This window comes from Haliotis cracherodii, unplaced genomic scaffold (genome assembly GCF_022045235.1).
Source record: "Haliotis cracherodii isolate W230 unplaced genomic scaffold, xgHalCrac1.p SCAF_2, whole genome shotgun sequence".
Lineage (NCBI taxonomy): Eukaryota > Metazoa > Mollusca > Gastropoda > Lepetellida > Haliotidae > Haliotis > Haliotis cracherodii.
Genome location: NW_027266275.1, coordinates 48,453,011 through 48,474,619, shown reverse-complemented (window position 1 = coordinate 48,474,619; position 21,609 = coordinate 48,453,011). Strand labels below are relative to the sequence as shown.

General features: G+C 40.4%; 1 protein-coding gene across 4 annotated transcripts in view; it reads right to left on the bottom strand.

The window, feature by feature from the left end:
- Nucleotides 1-21,609, bottom strand: part of LOC139468158 (SH2 domain-containing protein 4B-like) — a 229,191-nt gene that overhangs the window by 78,142 nt on the left and 129,440 nt on the right. For 2 of the 4 annotated variants that reach the window (XM_071249939.1, XM_071249940.1), the window contains exon 3: nucleotides 18,897-18,978. In XM_071249939.1, coding sequence (XP_071106040.1) covers nucleotides 18,897-18,978 — 82 coding nt within the window. Of the gene's footprint in view, nucleotides 1-7,176; nucleotides 7,219-13,950; nucleotides 14,013-18,896; nucleotides 18,979-21,609 lie in introns of those variants that run through there. The other 2 variants (XM_071249942.1, XM_071249941.1) reach the window with 2 other exon arrangements.

Genomic DNA, 21,609 nt, shown 5'->3' with positions numbered 1-21,609 from the left:
GAAGATGAATTCCATGTTATCATAAAATGTCCATTGTTTATGTGATGCAACAACTCCTGTTCTAAAGTGTACACGAACAAATATATACCTAGCTGTTTACAGAAGCACTCACAGGAAAGAAATGTGTTTTTACTGCTGCACCCATACCCATAAGGATAGGGTAGCAAGATACCACATTCTTGCACAACTAGTTATAGATAGTTGACAGTTAAGACGACTTCTGTTGAAAATTTCAAGATTTTTATAGTGTGATGCCAAAATATCTAACAATAGTTATCATTGTGTATAATTCTAAGAATACTACCACTATTACTTCATAGCCATAAATTCCTGTTTATGCTGAGAACCACACTACAAATTTTAATAAATTTTCAACAAATAGATAGTTGGATTTTGTGAAGTGGGAATACATGAATTGTATACATAAGGGACCAAAACAGAATAACCTAACTTCAAGGACAGACATAGATGACGTCATATTACTAATATTATATGCATATATTGAGCCATCAATGTGATACTTAAACATATGATGACATCACCTGTGACGTCTCTTTCGGTTGTCATTTCTATGTCCTTGTTTGCATTTATATGTCTCATATGATATCATATCACTTCTTATGATGTAGTTTCCATTGTGCCCAATAGGATAGTGATATTTAATGTATAATGACGTTAGTCCGGACATGACGTCTCCCATGCCGTCACTTCCGGTGGTAGTACATCATACATCCTAGATTATCATGTAGAAACCGTATATCACTTTATATCCCTTTAATCTATGATTTCAGTGTTGCCACTTGACTTGCCTACTATCCGAAAGCAAACTAAGTACAAAGGTCAACTTACCCTGAGTACATGAGGTATTCTGAAATCTTCAACACCCCCCACCCCACCACCCCCCACCAAGTTCCCGAGAGAAGAAGGGTGGGGGGGGGCAAGGCTACTTGGAGACTATCACCTGGGCTGCCACCAAGGGTCCCAGTGTGTATAGTCCATCCAGATCGGTCTGTATGTCTCGTAAGTAAAGGTTTGACAACTTGTTATGGGACTTCCACTGCCAGCTAGCTACGACTTGTTCAATGGAGACTGTATACCATGTGGCTAGACTTGTTGCAAGAGCTCTGATCTCGTGAGGTCTGCAGCTTTCCCAAGTTGGTGTGGAGACATGTGCCAGTCTGTAACTATCTACAAACACCGATCTGAGCCATCCCCTAACAGTACTCTTGGTTATGTCCTTTTCTGACAAGGGTTTGCAAGAGATAAAAAGGCATTTTCTCTGATTTCTGTGTTGAGTATCTGTAATGAGGTATCTCAAAGGCTCTTATGGGACAAAATAATCTGTCCAGATAGTGCACACTTTTTATTTGAGGCTGGTATTGTATATTGCCTGGCTCCAAGTGGGCCGAAGGTCGATGACTGGTTTTTGGCAATAAAACCTGGAAGTGATCTGAACGACACTGATTTTCATATTTGGGTTTGAGTTATGGTGGACTTGTGCCGATTGAAGATCTTCCTGTATCTTCAGCATATGGTCCAATGAGCTGTGAATAAACCCGGCCTGCTGTTGTGTCATCTCCATGGGGGTATCTAAGAGAAGGCCTTCGCTCTGATTGGTCGGAGGAATGACGTGACGAATTCCAGCAGCAACCCAGTTAATGTATTAACTGATGTTAATCATTGTTTATTGATGTTGTCGAAGTCCCTGATTTTGGCCATGTCAGTGTGCATCCTGATGTTAGGTTTCTTAACAAGATCATAGAAATCTTCATCAATAGTAGACTGTTGTGCGAAGGGAGCATCGTGTGTCTTGTAAGCGCTTTTATTAATAGCGTGCATACCAAGTCTGATATTATGCGCTGATGAAGCTTTCAAGGATGTTTCGATTTTCTTCATGACGTCGTAAATGTATGACGAACAGAGAAAATCTTCAGCTTTACTGACAGGTTCTTCATACCCAGCACGTTCTAACAAGGGTTTGGTAGCCGGTTATCTTTGTTATCTGGTTTTAAGGCCGGCATCAGATTATAAAGTTCTGCAATGATGACTTTAATGGAATAATTATTTGGTTTGTAATTATTCCCCACAGTAGAGTCCCAATTGCATGAAGAAACAGTGTTAACGATAAAAACACTCCTCCTGCTCAGGCTGCGCTGGGGACAGGAAATCCCGTTCATCTGATCTGTGGCTAGCGGTGCGGGAATCAGTGTTCTATAACTGTGTGATTGTCACGTAACATAAACTTCGCTTTCCCCGCCTGTATAACTGGACTGTGTAACGGTATGGGATGGAGGATGCTTGGCAAATTTATCATGATTTGCACAAGTTTTGTTGTCAGTTCGTTTATCATAATGGCTGGATGGGACTGGTGTATTTCTGTGATCACTGCGATGCGATGTCTGTGATTCATGATCTACCTTATGACGTGCGTGGTAGGGAGGGTATCTATGAGATTCTCCATGTCCTTTTTATCTCTCCTACTGTCCTCATAATAAGCTGACTCAGCTAGACTGCGTGAGTGTCTACTGTGTGAGGATGCCCGTCCTATTCAGCCTTAGATCTCTTTTGAATCTTGTGTTGTGCGACGAATTCTTTAGATGTGAGATTTCATGAGATTGCATATGTTTGTCAATCATTACAGACATGGAATTGGTTATCTTTTCTGTGAACTCATTTAAGTTAAAGGGGAAACGTGGCATAGAGGGGAGATCGGTTGCTTCTTCCAAGATTATCCGCCTTACCAGACGCTTCCGGATGTATGTGACTGGTTACGTTAAAACCTGAAAGGTACATCGGTTCCTTAACTATATTGGGAGTGGGATGAGCGACGAGATCACTCCTCAGATCATTCCTCAGGAGGAGAGACAGCATCCCCACGCGACACTCGCTTGTCACCCATGTGATCCTCTTTGATAGATGTCACAATGGACTGAATCACTTTGCTGACACTCTTGTATTCTTTTTTATAGTCAGGGTCGTTGAGCCATGCCCAAGAAAGTTTTCCAAACTTCTCCTTGGACAAAGGTTCGCAATAACTGCACCTTGATTTTGTGTGCAAGTGCTTTTGCACGATATTGCACCTAGGATGAGGGTCACCAGTGATTTGATGTTATCCACAACCTGAACAGACGGGTGTCTGTTTGGGGGATGAAGTCCTCAATCCCACAACACGTTCTCTAACTAATAACTTCCTAGAGACTTCTGCCTCTTATACCCCTGTTCTCTGCTTGTAGAACTGCTTAATGCTTGTCTTTAGTGGAGCTTGTGATGATCTAGTGTGGCTTGTAAGTGTGGAACAGCAATCATGTGTACAGATGTATCAAACAAAAATTTTCCTTGTTGTCATCTGGACACACAGGAAAGAAGTGAGGTGTTGCTCGCCTTGCGCATACGCAATGGCATTTCTTGCGAGGAAGAGGGTTTCCCTCACAACTAATAGACATGTTGGCAGTGAAGGATGTCTGTTGAAAATTTATTAAAATTTGTAGTGTGGTTCTCAGTATAAACAGGATATTTATGGCTATGATGTAATAGAGGTAAGGTATTCACAAGAATTACAGGATTTTTGTCATTATGATGTAATGGAGGTATCATGATATAACATTCATGCTAAGTTTTTATACAATAATTAGATCCACAGCAAGTGCTTTTATAAGTTATCATGGTGTAACATTTATACAAAATTTCATATAACTATAGAACAGCAAGTAATACATATTAGGATCCAGGAGAAATGCAGAAACAAAATATTAGCAGTTTCAGTTATAGCTTTAAAGATAGATGCTAGTCTCTAAGGTAACGAGAACCCATCTCCCAGACATAATATTCAATAAGACAAAAGTTATTTCTACATAGTTTAACAGATTGAAAGCTTTTTAGATAAATACTAGCCTAAGGTAACCGGATCCCATCACCCAGACACATTATTCATTAAGACAAAAGTTATTTCTACATAGTTTTATTGATTTAAAGATTCTTAGATAAATACTAGTCTAAGGTAACCAGATCCCATCACCCACACATACTATTCATTAAGACAAAAGTTATTTCTACATAGTTTTATAGAGTGCCTTGAACCATTTTATTTAAGTAAATCTGTCATCATGCACCTATATTAGAATAGCATTGAGCAAATACTTCAATTTGGACTTATTAAGGATTAGCCCCATACAAGCTCCTCTATTGTGATACCATAATCTCTTTCCAAGCACTCAGTAAATATGTCAACAAGATTAGTGTCATAGCGACTGATTTACGACACCCATTGTCTGAAGAACATTTAATTGCAAAGGCTCATTACCCTGGAGCCATGACATCTATATGCCTTGAAACACTTAATTGCTGTTATGTATTAGATGCTAATCCTATTTGTTAATCCCCATTTTTGTGTACATCGACCGTCTGCCATCCCGAACAAGATGTACAAGTATGTCACCGATGATTTACTGTTTACATTTATATTTATTACTTACTAAATGTCAGGTGACCTTGGCTATATAAGCCTTGGTCCAGAGAGGAGAAAAAGAAAGGTCTTACCCTTAGCCTAGCTAGGGTTAGGCTGGGTGCTCCGGGGCACCAAGACAACAACCACAACTACTATGTGCTGACCTGGCACAAAGTGTCCTTTGTATGTATACTAGCCACATAAAGAAACTGTGCACTGAGAAAATATAGATATAAGGGCACACCGTCCATATATGAAAGATAGGTTTGAACACAGCAATTATTGGAGACATTCAAACGCTCATGCACGTGCCATGCGATATGATGTCATTGATGGGGGCATATGGACGTGCAATGTGTTACTGCACGTGCATCCTGTGCAGCTGTACACAGCATGTGCAACTCAAAATTTCGCTGTCACTTTGGAAAGCATGATCTGTGGTCATTCAAAAATTCAAAACTTCTCAGGCGCAGACACAAGCATATCACAAGCAAATCATGCCAAGATTGACAGCTGCACAGCGTCATGAAGCCATTGGAATGATCCGAGCGGGAATGAGGCAACAACAGGTGGCAACACATTTCCAATGCCATCGTAACACGATATCGGCATTGGTGAGGCGTTATCAGAACACAAATGACGTTGCCGACCACCCACGTTCAGGACGTCCCCGAGTAAAGACGCCAAGACAGGACAGATGGATTCGAGTTACACATCTCCGACACAGGTTCCAAACGGCAGTAACGACGTCCCAGACAATTCCTGGACTGCGCCATATCCATCCTAACACTGTCAGGAATTGTTTACGTCAGTACAGGATTCGACAACGACGCCCTGCCATACGTCCCATCCTGACACACCGTCATCGAGTCAACCGTCTAAGATGGCGTCGAAATCATGTTTGCCAACCTCGAATATGGTGGAGAAATATTGTCTTTACAAGTGAATCGAGGTTCAACATTTCCCACAGTGACGGGCGCCAATGTGTCTACCGGCGTTTGGGAGAACGTTATGCACGCAACTGTATTGTCGAGAGGAATCGTTTTGGAGGTGGCTCTGTGATGATTTTGGGTGGGATAATAGCACGGCACCGAACCCCTTTGGTGGTTGTTCAGGGCAATCTCACCGGTGTTGGCTACAGAGATCAGATTCTGAGGCCAGTGGTCATTCCTTTCCTGCAACGTCATGGCCCGGGATTGACATTTCAACAGGACAACGCTCGTCCTCACACGGCTAGGGTCGCAATGGATTTCCTTCACCATAACAATGTCATGTTACTGCCATGGCCTGCAATTTCTCCAGATCTCTCCCCAATAGAGCATATGTGGGATGAAATGGAGCCCCGTCTGCATCGTCCTCCACATCCTCCAGATAACGTCCGTGACTTGGCACAGGATTTGAGGAGGATATGGCAGGCCATTCCCCAGGCCTTCCATGCCCATTTGGTGGACTCCATGCGTCGCCGATGCACTGCTGCGATTCACGCACAGGGTGGTCATTACCGTTATTGACTTTGTGACTTTGTCGTTTGACCCCCTACTCCATTTTTATCTTCTGATGTCATCGTAACAGATGTTGTTCAGGTCCTGTTGACATTTTCTTATGGTCCGATCATTCAGCTGCTACAGCGTCTTCATCATTTTGTTCTTGCTGTGTTGTATTTCAATCCAGAATATATTTTCTCCGTGCACAGTTTCTTTATGTGGCTAGTATATACATCTACATGTATAAAGTAAAACTGTATATACCGCAAGCCATCGTCTCCAAGTTGTCACTTCCTACGGAGAACCATACGTCGGCCCCTTGCATATACGAGTATGCAAATTGTTCATTAATCAACGTCAGACCGACACGCGTTGTTATTAGTGCCAGTCCAACAGGATCAAATATTCCCTATGTCTACCCATTCATTAACTGTAGGGCACACCCCATTGTGTATATATCAACAACCAATCATATTCCTTTAAAGTTTTTATTGTTCTAATCTTTGTTAAATACAGAGAGAAGTAAGATGTTAGCCAAGCAAATCTCTCTCCCATGGCCCACAGGGTTGTACGACTCTGTAGTACCCTCGGCTATATTTAAGATATTGTTAATTGTTCATGTAAATAAAATTGTTATTAGTCTCTTGTGACTCCGGTTCTTTGCTGACTAATTCCCCTAAGAAAACCAGCACACCATTTAGAAGGTTTTGTACATCAGAAAATTGTATTTGTAGGCATTACTGTTTGTCATGCAGAGTTGGGTTTCATTCAGGAAGTGGATATTGATATATATGCTGCATAATGATATATTCCAGCAATATATTGACAGGTGTACATACACATGCACCAGATACAGATTCACATTGTACATGTCAACAAGATAATGCATCAACTGATAGCCTAGCCTACCACCCCAAATGTTCTGAAGCATGTTCCTCAGTAGTTAGTTAAGTTGTAAGTACCTTCACTCCTTTATAAATGATACACTTATTTAGATTTCATATAACATCACACTATGTTAAGCATTTAATTCACTGCGATTTTGCCTTTTATACACAATGGAAACTGTTTCAGTGGAAAATCAAGGTTATTTCCTGGCACTGATGTGTGATATTTGGCATCATAACATATAGCATACAACAATCACTTATAGTCCTCATAATCCTCAGTACCATGAATGACAGAACTATTATTGTAATACTTCCAGTACGTTACTAAGTACTAGAACTAGAAGCCATTGCTGCTTACCCTTACCCCAGTCCATGATGTGCCTCCTTCCACTCAGCTGGGGCTGACTCACAACAATCACAATGTCAGGACATTTAGAACACATATGTTCGCATATTTCTCCCACATAGTATTACTGAAGTACTTGAACTCATCAGCATATTTGTTGACATTTAAACAGAGGAACTAAAGCGAAGGATAACGTTTCCAATTGGCACATTATTTTAGTTGGAAATGTCAGAAGTGTAGTGTCAAATGTGAGTATATATTTGTCAACACTGTATGGGTGCAGGCTGACACACATCAGATGTGACTTTATCCAAGTGCCCACACCAGCAGCTAGTCCACTCATTTCAATGTTGATTTAAACAAGTATTTGTCACAAAGTGACGAAATGTCCCCCGCCTGTATATACACCATAGTACCAAATATGAAGACAATCCAGCGATTAGTTCTTGAGATATTGCGGCAACACCGTTTTCCAACTCCAAAAGCAGATTTGCCTGCTGTGACCTTGAAAATGGGGTCAAGGTCACCAAAACTGACTGGTGTATGCAGTGTCTGTATATACACATTAGTTCCAAATATGAAGACAATCCAGCAATTAGTTCTTGAGATATCGCAGCAACAACGTTTTCTAACTCCAAAAGCAGATTTGGCTGCTGTGACCTTGAAAATGAGGTCAAGGTCACCAAAACCGACTGGTGTCTATGGAGTCTGTATATACACCATAGTTCTAAATATGAAAACAATCCAGTGTTTAGTTCTTGAGATATCGCGGCAACACTGTTTTCCAACTCCAAAAGCAGATTTGCCTGCTGTGACCTTGAAAATGGGGTCAAGGTCACCAAAACCGACTGGTGTCTGCGGAGTCTGTATATACACCATAGTTCCAAATATGAAGACAATCCAGTGTTTAGTTCTTGAGATATCGCGGCAACACCGTTTTCCAACTCCAAAAACAGATTTGCCTGCTGTGACCTTGAAAATGGGGTCAAGGTCACCAAAACCGGCTGGTGTCAGCGGAGTCTGTATATACCTCATAGTTCCAAATATGAAGACAATCCAGTGTTTAGCTCTTGAGATATCGCGGCAACAAACATGTGGGACGTACGTACGGTCGTGAATACTATATCCCCCGCTTCGCGCTATCGCGCGGGGGGGGACAAAAAGTATACATGTTTCATGGAGAAATCAGTTTACAAGCTTCTTCCATAGCAAATTACCCATACTGGTTGAGTTCAGGAAGAAAGCTGGTGCACAGCTTAAAATATACCTTAATTTCTTGAGTATAGTGCACACTTTTTTTTAAAAAAAAAAACGCTGTGTAGAGGGGGGTGCGCATTATACACAAAATTAATGAGTTTTGATGTTTTTTCCCCCATGGAAAGTAATTACCGCAAGCACGTGACACTGGAAATACCATGTCAACAAATCCATACTAAAGTAATTACACTGTCTGGCTATAAAAAGTGTTCTTTGTATATCTTGATGTAACTTATTTTATCAATTTTATTCAAAAATCCTTTTAATATTGTTATAATTAATTTCGGCAAAATCGTGAATGAAGCGATCAGAAGATCGCACAACTCACCGTTATTAACATCAACTACGGTCAGATTACCGCTACTGACACCTTGAAATGGATTTTAGTTGACAGAGAATGGATACATATATCATAAATGCCATACCATGACTCGTTAAAAGGTATATGTGTTTTTGTTGGACGATTCTATGTCAACACGTAATTCTCGTGATTGCGCGATCACGTGCATGGGAGCCTTGGTGACTGGTCAGACTGGTTCCATGTAAAAAATTATACCCGGCAATAGCGATCAGCTGCTTCGCTTAGGGTTATTATTATTTTAAATATGTTTAGTAAAAGCTGCATCTAAATTAGCAAGATATTGGAATATATTATTCCTGATAAAAAAATAGTTTCAGATACATTTTTTGCTGATCCTTAAATTAAAATCCTGTAAAGTTATTTCATTGGGTGTGTCTTGACCGAATCACCGGTAGATTCCAAGAAAACATGTGTAAAGCTGATTGCTGTGTCCGGCTTAGTTTACGAGAAAATACACAAGGTAATCTTAATCCCTGGATATAAAACAGTGCCTAGCAGAACAAAAAATACAATTTAAACAGTAAATTAACATGTCTGGTGATTTTTTATCTCAAATTTCGAATTTGTACAGACCAAGTTTCTCATCACCCGTTCGTTTGCCAGACTTTGCTAAAGGGGTACGATATAATATTTTTTCTGCGCTTGGTATTCAAATTTTTTCTTCTCCAAAATATTGAATCCGCTAGAGGGGGGTGTGCATAATACATGGGTGCGCACTATACTCAAGTAAATACGGTATAGTTGTAATGTAAAGAAAGTTGGTACTTACCTTCCTTGTATATTGTAACAGGGATAAGAAATAGTGTTATAGCATTGTAGCTCACTCAGATATATAAAGATATATATTTTAAATGTCAACAAAGACTGATCCTTTCTGGACTGGAAGACTAATGAATAAATGTGAAGCAAGTCACTTAATTTCAAGGCCTCTTATTGTAACAGAGTATTCTATACTCAATGTAAGCTACGTTAGTCAGGTCTCTACAGGCACAACATGTGTAAATGTGCTGTCTCCAGCTCCAACAAGTTCCTTACATCTATGGTAATCCTTTCATCATGGCAGATTTTGTAATAGTTGAAGATAAAAAATATATGGTTTCTTTACATTAAAACTTAATATTTTGCATTCACCTGATGAAGGAGCATGAAGTAGCTCTGAAATGTCGTGACAAGAATAAAGAAGTGGCTATGCACAAAAAGTGTCATGCATTCATGTTCTTCCAACTTGCCTAAATGCCTATCACAGACTTAATATTTTCATGTGTAACAATTGCACTACTGCAGTTTTAAGTTGTAAATCATTAGCAAAAAGTGCAAATATGACCATTTTGAGAACAATCTGCCAAACTTCACTGCTTTGATTTTCTGGTCCTGTAATCTAGACTACTTCAATTTCAAAATATCAAATAAATTATGAAGATAAATTTTCTTCTTTTCCCTATATCATTACATATAATACTAGTATTTGTTGTAACACAAATTGTTGCAGTTTTATTAGCACTCTGGTCATGACAGTAATGGCATCATGAACCTTTTTTCAGTAAGGCTAAAATAAAAGTATTCGTTCTCAGGCACCGCCCTAATCATGAAGTCTGCCTCACGTTTTGTCTTTATTTCCATTTTCCACAACACAAAAATCCTAAAATATTCTGCATGTATAATGCACACACTGGTACTCCAACAATAGTCAAATATTGTATTCCAGCATTTTACTCATCAAGGAATACATTTATGTAGGGAGGCCCTTTACCTGGCTGATTGTACACAACTGTTTATTTGGTTATACACTATATTTTCAAAAGCCATTGCCTGAGAAGCAATTCTTGTATTTTATAACAGTTTACCATTTTATAATATTTACTATTACGTGTTATGTAGGAGAATGTCTCTTCACCGTGCACCGTATGATGTACATTTTTGATTGTGGTTTATGTCTTGAGATGCAAGGAGATTCCTTCAACTTGATGTTAATATCGTGAAAATTCTCAACCTGCTCTGTGTTAAGTTAACACTATTGAAACAGCCAAGAACATTGCACTATAGGGTGTATTCACATTGCAAAGAAAAGCATCGTAACGTTGTATTGCCATCAACAAAGTTGGACTCAGTGATAGTGTTGCTTTGATTCTGTTCACTTTGTAAAAAATCAAAGTTCTATTGATTAGTCATTGTTTCAAAATTGTGAATAAAGCATAATCTGTTACTGTTGGTGTTTTCCCTTTGTTAGTTTTGAGTTTATATAGAAGTTCATCTTTCCTAAAAATTGTTTTTGCTTGATAGAGATAAGTAGATTACATTTTTTACAAGGTCCACAAATCGAAGCTTGTAATGATATATGAATATTGCCTGTTGTTCATTTGACAGATTTTCAAACATGAAATATCGAAGATCAATCAAGATTTACTCCAAAAACTGATAAAAAATGGTAAGGCTAATTATTAAATGTGGTGATTTGCCTGGTAGGAGGCTGATGGTGAAGGAGTCTGCTTATCTGATGACTGGCTGTGCCTATGTAGGGATGGCCGATGGTGAAGGAGTTTGCTTATCTGATGACTGGCTGTGCCTATGTAGGGGAGGCCGATGGTGAAGGGGTCTGCTTATCTGATGACTGGCTGTGCCTATGTAGGGGTTGCCGATGGTGAAGGAGTCTGCTTATCTGATGACTGGCTGTGCCTATGTAGGGGAGGCCGATGGTGAAGGGGCCTGCTTATCTGATGACAGGCTGTGCCTATGTAGGGGAGGCCAATGGTGAAGGAGTCTGCTTATCTGATGACTGGCTGTGCCTATGTAGGGGAGGCCGATGGTGAAGGAGTCTGCTTATCTGATGATTGCCTGTGCCTATGTAGGGGAGGCCGATGGTGAAGGGGTCTGCTTATCTGATGACTGGCTGTGCCTATCTAGGGGAGGCCGATGGTGAAGGGGTCTGCTTATCTGATGACTGGCTGTACCTATGTAGGGGAGGCCGATGGTGAAGGGGTCTGCTTAAGCTTATCTGATGACTGGCTGTGCCTGTGTAGGGGAGGCCGATGGTGAAGGGGTCTGCTTAAGCTTATCTGTTGACTGGCTGTGCCTGTGTAGGGGAGGCCGATGGTGAAGGGGTCTGCTTAAGCTTATCTGTTGACTGGCTGTGCCTATGTAGGGGAGGCCGATGGTGAAGGGGTCTGCTTAAGCTTATCTGATGACTGGCTGTGCCTATGTAGGGGTTGCCGATGGTGAAGGAGTCTGCTTATCTGTTGACTGGCTGTGCCTATGTAGGGGAGGCTGATGGTGAAGGGGTCTGCTTATCTGTTGACTGGCTGCGCCTATGTAGGGGAGGCCAATGGTGAAGGGGTCTGCTTATCTGATGACTGGCTGTGCCTATGTAGGGGAGGCCGATGGTGAAGGGGTCTGCTTATCTGATGACTGGCTGTGCCTATGTAGGGGAGGCCAATGGTGAAGGGGTCTGCTTATCTGATGACTGGCTGCGCCTATGAAGGGGAAGGGGAAGGTGATGGTGAAGGTGAAGGGGTCTTCTAGTCTGAATGGCTGTATCTGATGTAGAGGCTGTTATTTGACGTAGGAGTTTCTGTCTCTGGTTGAGGTGCTGTTGATGGTTTGGCAGGATAATTGGTGTACTTTATAAATATATGCCAAAAGAAGTCAAGATCAACTTATAGGTGTTGGGAACAGATGGAACAGATGTCCTTGCCTTGTGCTGAGTTAGCAATGATTTCTCTCTTGACTTGCGGATGGTTGATAAATGGTGAAGATACTGATTGGTGTGGGTTGGCTTGGATAGACGCTGAGCTTGCTGTTTTGATCTTTCTAGACATCAAGGGAAGGGGGTTGCTTGTCAGATTCTCTTTACATGGTGGATATTTGGATGTTGGATATTTAGGTGGTTGAGGAGGATGGTTGTGTTTTGATGAGTTTTGAGAATGACAATGGTATCATTGATTTATCTGAAGCAGCAAAGTGGGGTTGATGTCAGGAGGGCCATTGTAATACAGGAGTTGTTTGTACATAAGCCCTTAAGCTTGTCCTTGTTCATCATGCCAACTTTTAAATTCACTCAAAGTAGTCTTAGATGTTGTTATTTGTCAATTATATGACAACAACATATCCTAATAGGATAATCTAAAACATGGACTCATCAAACAAAATCATCATGTTAAGTAACCACTAATATACCAGCTTCATCCATCATGCTCATGAGGTTTTTTTATCTTAAATATACTTAGCAAAAGCAACAATTAAAATAAAAAGTAATAAATACATTATTCCTAGTACAAGCATAGGTTTGGATTTAATTGCTTCCAATCATTGCATTTGAATTAGTCTTTTGTGTTATCATGCTTGGTATTTATTAAATGAAACATTAGTAAAGGAGGATGGATCTCAAGCATTACATTGACAGTGTTTTGCAATGTCTATATTGAATCATCCCTGATAAAGCTTATAAAGTTGAATCACCCCTAATAATGTTCTTAATGTTGAATTGCCGCTGATAATGCTTATAATGGGGTGACAAACAAAAACAAAACGAACGAAAAAATAGATAAGGAAATAAATGAAGGCAATGTATTTGAGCATAATATGAGGTTGAATAATGTGTTACCAGTTTAAGCTGATTGTTGAATAAAAAGCCTTTGTAATAAAGAAAAACTGGGATAAACCTATATTGTTGATGAGCCGGTCACTGGTGATACTGTTTATTATCTTGATGTGGCTGATAATGCTTATAATGATGAATCTCAGCTAGTTGAGGCGAGTACTTTTAATTGCCAGTGACAGTGATTGAGTTTTTTAAGCTCACATCACATTATTCACTGCATTAATTAGTGAGATTTTGGACTGTGGGTTAGTCAGTCAGTTGTTAGTGGAGAAAAGGGATAGATTAGACACCCACAGCTATAGTGGGATGGTCCTATTTGGGCTGCTCTAGTGAGAGAAGAGCTTGCCCGAAATTGATGTGGACCTAAGTAGTTTGATTAACAAAAGTTTGTATACTTATCCTGCATTAATCCTTAATGCGGGGAAGCAGCTCTGCAACGGGTTAGATACGTTAGACAAAGTAATGCAGGATAAGTATACAAACATAAATAATATCCATGATTTACTAGATTGTTTAACTTATCCTGCATTCCTTCTTCATGCATCTGCATCTGCATCAGAGGAGGAAGGCATACCTTCAGATGAGATCTTCAATAAACTCTATAGTCTCCAACCAAGCCGCAACAGCTTTGTTTGGCATCGAGGGACCATTCCTGTCAGCGTGAAGGAGATAGTGAAGTATGTGTAATGTCCAGGTATCATTGCAGAAATAGAAATTAAATTACTTAAAGACTAAAACTAATGTACTGAGCCAATGTGTGCAGCATGTAACCTTCTTGTCTGGGATAACCAGAGAGGTCGAAAGGTCGCCTCCTGACATGTGGAAGTGTCAATGGCGTCTTGGGGCGGTGACCTACTTGGAAACTCGCCAGCCATCAAGGCGCTATTAAAGTCAGAGGGAGGGTCTTGGTCAACCTGATATTTTGAAGGACCCTGGTAAGAGTACTGGCAGTGGAAAAGCGTACGATTTAAGTCCCTCCCAGGGGACGGTATAGCGTATGCCCAGGCTTGAGGATCCAGCACCGGAGATAGGGATGTCCAAACCTAACTGGTGGCAAACAGGTCGATGTTGGGGTAGCCGAGGTGTCGACAGACAAGATCAAAGGTGTCCGGATGGGGTTTCCATTCTGTGGAAGCTACCTTGTATGGTCTGGAGAGGGCGTCGGCAAGGATGTTGCGGCAACCTAGAATGTGTTGGAATCGGAACAGGAGCTCCAGTTGATTGTCTAGTTGGGAAGACTGGATGACCAAGGGATGAAACACAAAATGAAAAACCACGTGAGGAAGCTTTCATCCTGAGGGAGCTACCTTGTCTGGCCTGGATTGTCTGCCAGAACGTTCTGGGAATGTGTTGGACCAGAACACGTAGGTAACAGGTGACTACTTAGCAAAACAAAAATTAGTTATCCATATCTGTTAGTTATCTATACTGATCCTGGTTACAATAGGTCTTCATCAACCCATGCTTGCCATAAAAGGTGATAAATGGGATCGGGTGATCAGACTCACTGACTTGTTTGATGCATGTCATCATATCCCGATTATGTAGACCAATGCTCATGATGTCAATCACTGGGTTTTCTGGTCCAGGCTTGATGATTTACAGACTGCCATCATATAGTTGGAGTATTGCAGAGTGCAGCAGTAAACAACAAACAACAGTTTGCTATACTAAGTTTGTTATACACATCATTTTTAAATAATAATATAGAGAGCTGCAGTGTGTACTTGTTCAATAGATGTTTTATTCATTAGTTTGCTATATCCGTGTTCTACTATACATTTGTTCTTTAAATGCTTTGTATACCTTCCAATCAAGTCAACTTGTAATATTGCTTTTCAATAGACCCAATTTTTTATTATGGTTATGTTACATAGTATGATATTTTGGACAATAAATGATGATGTTTAGCAATAATCCAGCAATATTACTGAGGACCGTAAATATTCTTGCCCACACAAACCAGTGATTGACATTATGAGCAACGTCCAATGCCTTTAGGGTACACAATGTCACACATTCAACCCAGTCACTAAGCATGACCACCCAAACCATTTAGTTGCCTCTTACAACAAGAGTCATGAGAAGATGACACATCCCCCCGGTCTGGTGCAATTCGGAAATGGAGTTTGATTCATTACCATTGGATACCTTCAGATCAATGAAAACAAAAAATAATGCTGTTCAGGATTTTTCAATATCCCAAATCATCAAAAGGCACAAGTTGGTAACAATGATTTCTACCTATGTTTAAAATAATAGATAATACTTTTCTGTTGTGACGAGGTTGTATGCTAGTCTTATGACAAGCCCAAAAAAGCGCATGGTCGATGGTGTATCACTAGACAGCTCCTGATTACGGTAGTGTATCATGAAATGGTTACCCATGGTATATGTTCACACAGTTCACCACTAGACTAATCACTAGAGCAGGTTTCATCTAGAAATATTCAACCGTTTTGGAGTTCTGCTCGTTTTAACGAAACTAAAACAAAAATTGCACCCTGACTGTTTCACTCTGTATGAAGCACTCCTCAACTAAGTCCTGACAAACTTTTGAATGTTGTACTAAAAACCATCTGAGTGGACCACGAGGTAGCAGTCTCTAGCTCGAGTCTTGTTACGGTCTATATGGAGATAAGCCAGATCACCAACCAGTACCTTCGGGGCTTTTGACTTCTCGCTGTGGTGGTGATAACTGGAACGCTTGGAATGCTGGTCAGTTATCAACTGCCTGTCGCTGATAGGTAACTGGCTGTTTGGAAACTGATCCCATTGTGTCCAAATTTCTCTGACTGATAGCCCCCTTTCTCGTATGCAAGCGTTCAACCGGGCACACAAAGCGTCAGAAGGGTGACAGAGGCACCAGGGGATCTTGGCGTAGAAGTTCTTCTTCTAGCTCTTGAACAGCTCTTTCAGCAACTGTGTTTTTATTGACATTCTTGACTCTCCCAACCTGAAGATGTATTCTATGCTTGTGAAGGAGCTTGTCATTGAAGATGGAGGCAAATCCTGTAGCACGGTCTGTACAGATCACAGCCACAGGACCGTCTAATGGTCAGAGTTCAACACAAAGGCTGATGAGACCATCGCGTAGTGTATCTCCCCTCTCATTTTCAATGAGACATACATTGGTGTAAGAGGTTACTGTCTCTCACAAGAGGAGAATGAGTTGTTGTGATCACTTCAAGACATCTGCGGCAAATGACATACCTATGGATTCTGGGTGGTCAGAGGTCTATTGTTCTGTAATGGTATGGGTCATCTTCTGTAACGATGAGCATTGATGGCAACTCTTTGTTGTCTGAAGTTGGTGGGAGGAGGGATGGTCTAACTCGATATGTATAGATGTGAGTAAACCGTCTAGGACTTAGCGGGATACCTCTATGAGTTCACGTGTTGGGGCTTGTGGTTCATTCTTGGTACAACCAACAGTCCATCCTTAGCTATGGTGACTGAATGGAGATACCTCTTGACATCCTTGATGTTGGTGAGCTTCTTAGATGGCCGGGTACCCTGAAGCAGGTGAGCATGGGCCATTCTCATTTCTTGACAGTCAGATTGTATGTCGTGCCATGCAGCTCTGCTGGTGAAGGGCAACTTAGCATCTCCAGCAATGATTTCTTGAACAGACATCGTACGAATGACCAAGTCTTTCCGCACAAAGGAGCCAATTTGACAAGTTGGCTCAGTACAATCAAGGGTGTTTCGACTTGCGAAGTCTAAGGGTACATTTGCTGATAAAGCCAGGTGTCAAATATTAGCCCGATATCGACTGACTGTGGAAAGGAAAGTTGATGCGCGAGGGCTCGCTGAGAATTCACCCCTGCACAATTTCTCAAATGCCTGAATACAAGGCTTGTTGTCAGTAAGAATGCATGTGTTGTGGTGAGATTGGATGATGAAGGGGCTGAAGTGTTTTGTTGCCGCAGCAATAGAAAGAGTTTCGATTTCACAGGGAAGCCATGAGACCTGGAATCCACGAAGTTTGGCACTAAAGAAACCTGCAAGTAGCTGCCTACTGTGATGTGTGACATAAAGTGTTGCTCCGACACCATGATACTTGACAGCACTATCGGTCACAAATCATAATTGATCCTCAGCACGTGGAAGCACAATAGTACAGTTAGAACTCAAGGCAGTCTGGGCTTTGGCAAAGGCTGTTAACAAGTCATCTGACCATATGATTTTGTCCTTGCTTTGTGAACCTGCTAAGGCTTCATACAATGGCGAAAGGAGGGTGGCACATCAATGGATGAAACGGGCTAGAGAGGAATCTGGTAAAAGGCATTTGTGATGTCTGTGCTTATAATGTGTCTCCATTGGGCGATTTGGCATAAAGTTGAGTCAACACCAGGCATTAGGGAATGTTGTGGCTTCTTGTAACATCCGACATCTGCAAAGGTAGTGACCAAACGGAAACCTCCGCTTGACTTCTTGACTAGGACGGATGGGTTTAGGTACTCTACGCAGATATTGGCACCCTCAGGTCTGACAAAGACACCCAGATCTTCGAATTTGTTGAACTTTGTCTGTAGTTTTACAAGTCTGTCTCTGGAATATTTGGGAACACGTCCTGTGTGCTGCGGCGGTAGTACAGGTCCCATGTTCACAACTGCTTGGAATGGACCCGACTTCCCGTTATAACCCTCGAACCGAGGGTCAAAAACAGACTTGAAACTAGCCACTACAAATGGGGGAATTGTAGAATCAGAGTCTAACTTGACATCACTAGAGTAGTTTGCACCCTGATGACGAACAGTTGAGGTTGGAAGACAAAGTTGTAGGGTCATGGGTTGTCGCATTGGATAGCAACTGACTTGACAAAAGTGTTCATGCCGTCTAGAGCCTGCAAAACTTCTGGTTTAATGGAAGCCACTTTAAGTCCGTGAGCATAGTTCTGTATCATATCTTTGCTTGACCAGTTTTGGCAATACAGGGTTAGACTGATCTGTATAGCAAGATATATTAATTGGTTTAGGAGTTCTGCTGTGGAAATGGAAAACGGATGGACGTCCATGCTGATTCTCTCATGCAATGGAATAGCAAACTGTGGAATAAAAATGAAACATTCACAAACCCCTGAAAAGCAAATGGCAGAACCTGTACAATGTGTATACAATGTTTCCCAGTTAATGATTGATCTGTTTATGCTCTGAACCCTGCCTCATTGGAACCTTTTGCCTTGGATATGCCAAAAATATATATTTCACAAACTCCTGAATAGGAAAAGGCACGCCAGTTCAGCACTTGATGTGTATCGACTGGTTTATAAGTTATGCTCCAGAAAAACCTGTGATGGACAGAATAATTGACATGGCTCATTTCTAAATCCCCTGCAAAATTCTGTTTGGGTGGGGGATAATAAAAATTTCGACAATTCCTACACTGAAAAGGGCACTTGGTCCACCTTTGCCCAAAGTGCATACAAATTTTCTCAAAGAAATATGGAACAGTATATGAGTAATATTCATGAAAGGAAAACTTCCATTGTGGACATGGTAAAGACAAGGAGCATACCTGGCTTTGGTGGCTTTGTAGGCTGATTGTTTTCTCTTTCCTCAAACTCTTTTACTTTTTCTTTCCATCTTCTTACTTGTTCCTGAAAACATTTTAGTTCCAATCAGTCAGTGAGTACCGTATTCGACGTAATAAGCGCCCAGGGCGGTCTCAAAATTTGAAATGGGGGCTTTTATTAGAATATTATTTTGGTGATAAAAACAGAGTTGAAAGATAAATTTTGTGGTTTATGATGACAGCCTGAAATGTTTATATACGACAGATATATTTTTCCAGAATTTAATTGCTCATAATTAAGAGTGCATATGACACATGTGTGTGTAATATACGCGAATAAATAAGTCTTGCGTACATTGATCAATCAGAAGGGGTGATAATTGGGATTGTTCACTAGCCAATATACTAGCAAATATCGCCGTGGGCGCTTATTAGAGAGGGGCGCTTATTACGTCGAATACGGTAACTGTTGTATATCTAAAACATATCCTGTTATACAAGGCACATGTACAAACTCAAAGAAGCTCTTTAGTCTGTCTCATTTTATAACTCAAACAAAATAGTTGGCATTTCGAATATGGTATTATCATCAGTGAAAGAACAACAAAAATTATGAAACTACAAAACCAATCTTGTATCGCATGTTATTAATAACATCTGACAAATATAGTAGTTTCAAACAGAGATCACAAAGATATAACTCATTACTATGAAAAAATCGTATCAAATAGTTTTTTGAGCAGTGTTGTTATTGAATACCAGAAATCCATATAATGTGTGTTTATTATTTACCCATGAAGAGATCACCCGTTTAATAAACATACAGCTGTATTACATACTGTGTAATACCAAAACGCGTGCTTATGTACTCTCGGAACACGTTTCACAAACAAATATTGAAAGCATTCAACATCCCTTGGCTTATTCAACGACATTGCGTTTGGAGATGATAGATCACTGAGAGGAGCTTATGCACACTCGATGACCCCAACAACCTTGCTGCTGGGCTGACATCACATGGCATTGTTTCGCCGATGGATCTTGCAACAAAATTCCACAAATTACGTCATCAGGTATTGTGACATGATTGTAAACTTTGAGGTGCAAGGCCACCTTCCACAAGGCGATCGTATTGTAGCACAAACGACAGTCCTTAGTCTAAGTTTAAGTATGTGAGTTGCGATAACCTGAGTGCTATGATAATTTTGTTGAACTGATGACTGAATTCTAAAGGTGGACCCTTTGTATAATATTAAATTCAACCTATGACGTGTTCGAAGTATTATTCTGTTAAAATCAATTGGATTATGTCGTGGATCTTGTAGGTGTCAGCCTATTCACACTCAACAGTATAATTCTAAAAAGGTTATAAATGGCAAATAATAAATAAAATACTAAACTCGCTCCCATGTAAAACCAATTTCAGGAAACTTGTGAATAGTTGTGGTATCTGTGGTTGTCAGATATCACAACTATTCACGAGTTTCATACTACTGGTATTACACGGGAGCGAGTTTAGTATTCTATAGACTCTCGCTAAAAACAAAATCCATGAAAAGGCAGATGGGCCATCTCTTATATCATCCATACTTTCTGAAGTCATTTTTGTGACGTTTTAAGGTTAATGTCGTTATGGTTTATATAAAATTATTTTAGGTCTCCATCAGATCAGGAAAGGCCAATTACTGGCAAGATCCACTAGAAAGCATGAAAAGACTTATGAAGCCATCATTATAGAGGGAAAGGACTCCAACGTGCAGCAAGACAGTTTTCTGTGCCCTATTTGTCTCTTTATGACTGACTTAGTTGAAACATGTCTGTTGAATGTGTAAGGTCGATACCTTATGTTTTATTATTCCAAGAAGGAGGTGAAATTATGTCTGCTTTTGGGTATAGTTATTCTCATGCAGAAGTCATAGCTTTAGCTTTAACTACTGATCTTGCCGTCTGTGTGTGGAAGAAACCAAAACATGACTAGCCTCTTTCAATTCAGTGGTTTTAAAGTTTTCATAAAAGATCACCTGCTCTTTGGAGATCATGAGAGCTAAAGCCACATCGAAAAAAAACAGTGAACACCTACTTTGGCAAACTGATCTTGGAAAAGTACAACCTAAGAGATAGACTTCAGTCTATGTATAACACTGATGAGAAAGGGATAGTACAGACCCACAACTGCTGTCATAACTCCCAGGTCCAACACAATGTATCAGGCTGTGGAGACCATGCATCAGAGATCATGTATACTAAGTTTCTTCAAATTCCAATACAAAATGTTCAAGCTATCTTGCACACAAGCTTTGTTTGTGCCCCAACTCACACTGTGTGACCTTGACCTTCAATCACATGCGAGAACATTTCTTGTCAAACACTTGCGTAATGTTTATGAAGTCTGCATATCACACTGCCAGTTCTTTCTGAAAGTAACTGTTTACAAGTCAATTCATGAGGGAATAACCTTCAAAGTTACCTTTAAAACAACCTTGAACAAATGACAGGTATTGAGTTCATTACTGCTTAGATTTTTCATGAATCAATCTAAAATTTCATGAAATTTGAACCATGTATTTAATAATTTGACCTCTTGTGACCTAGACCTTAGAAAGAAGTCATCCAAAGGCTGAGATTAGGTACACAAAGTTTCATCAAATTCCATTCATAAATACTAGTCAATGTGTACAGGAACATTTTTAGGGCTAGTTCATACAAAGTGACCTTT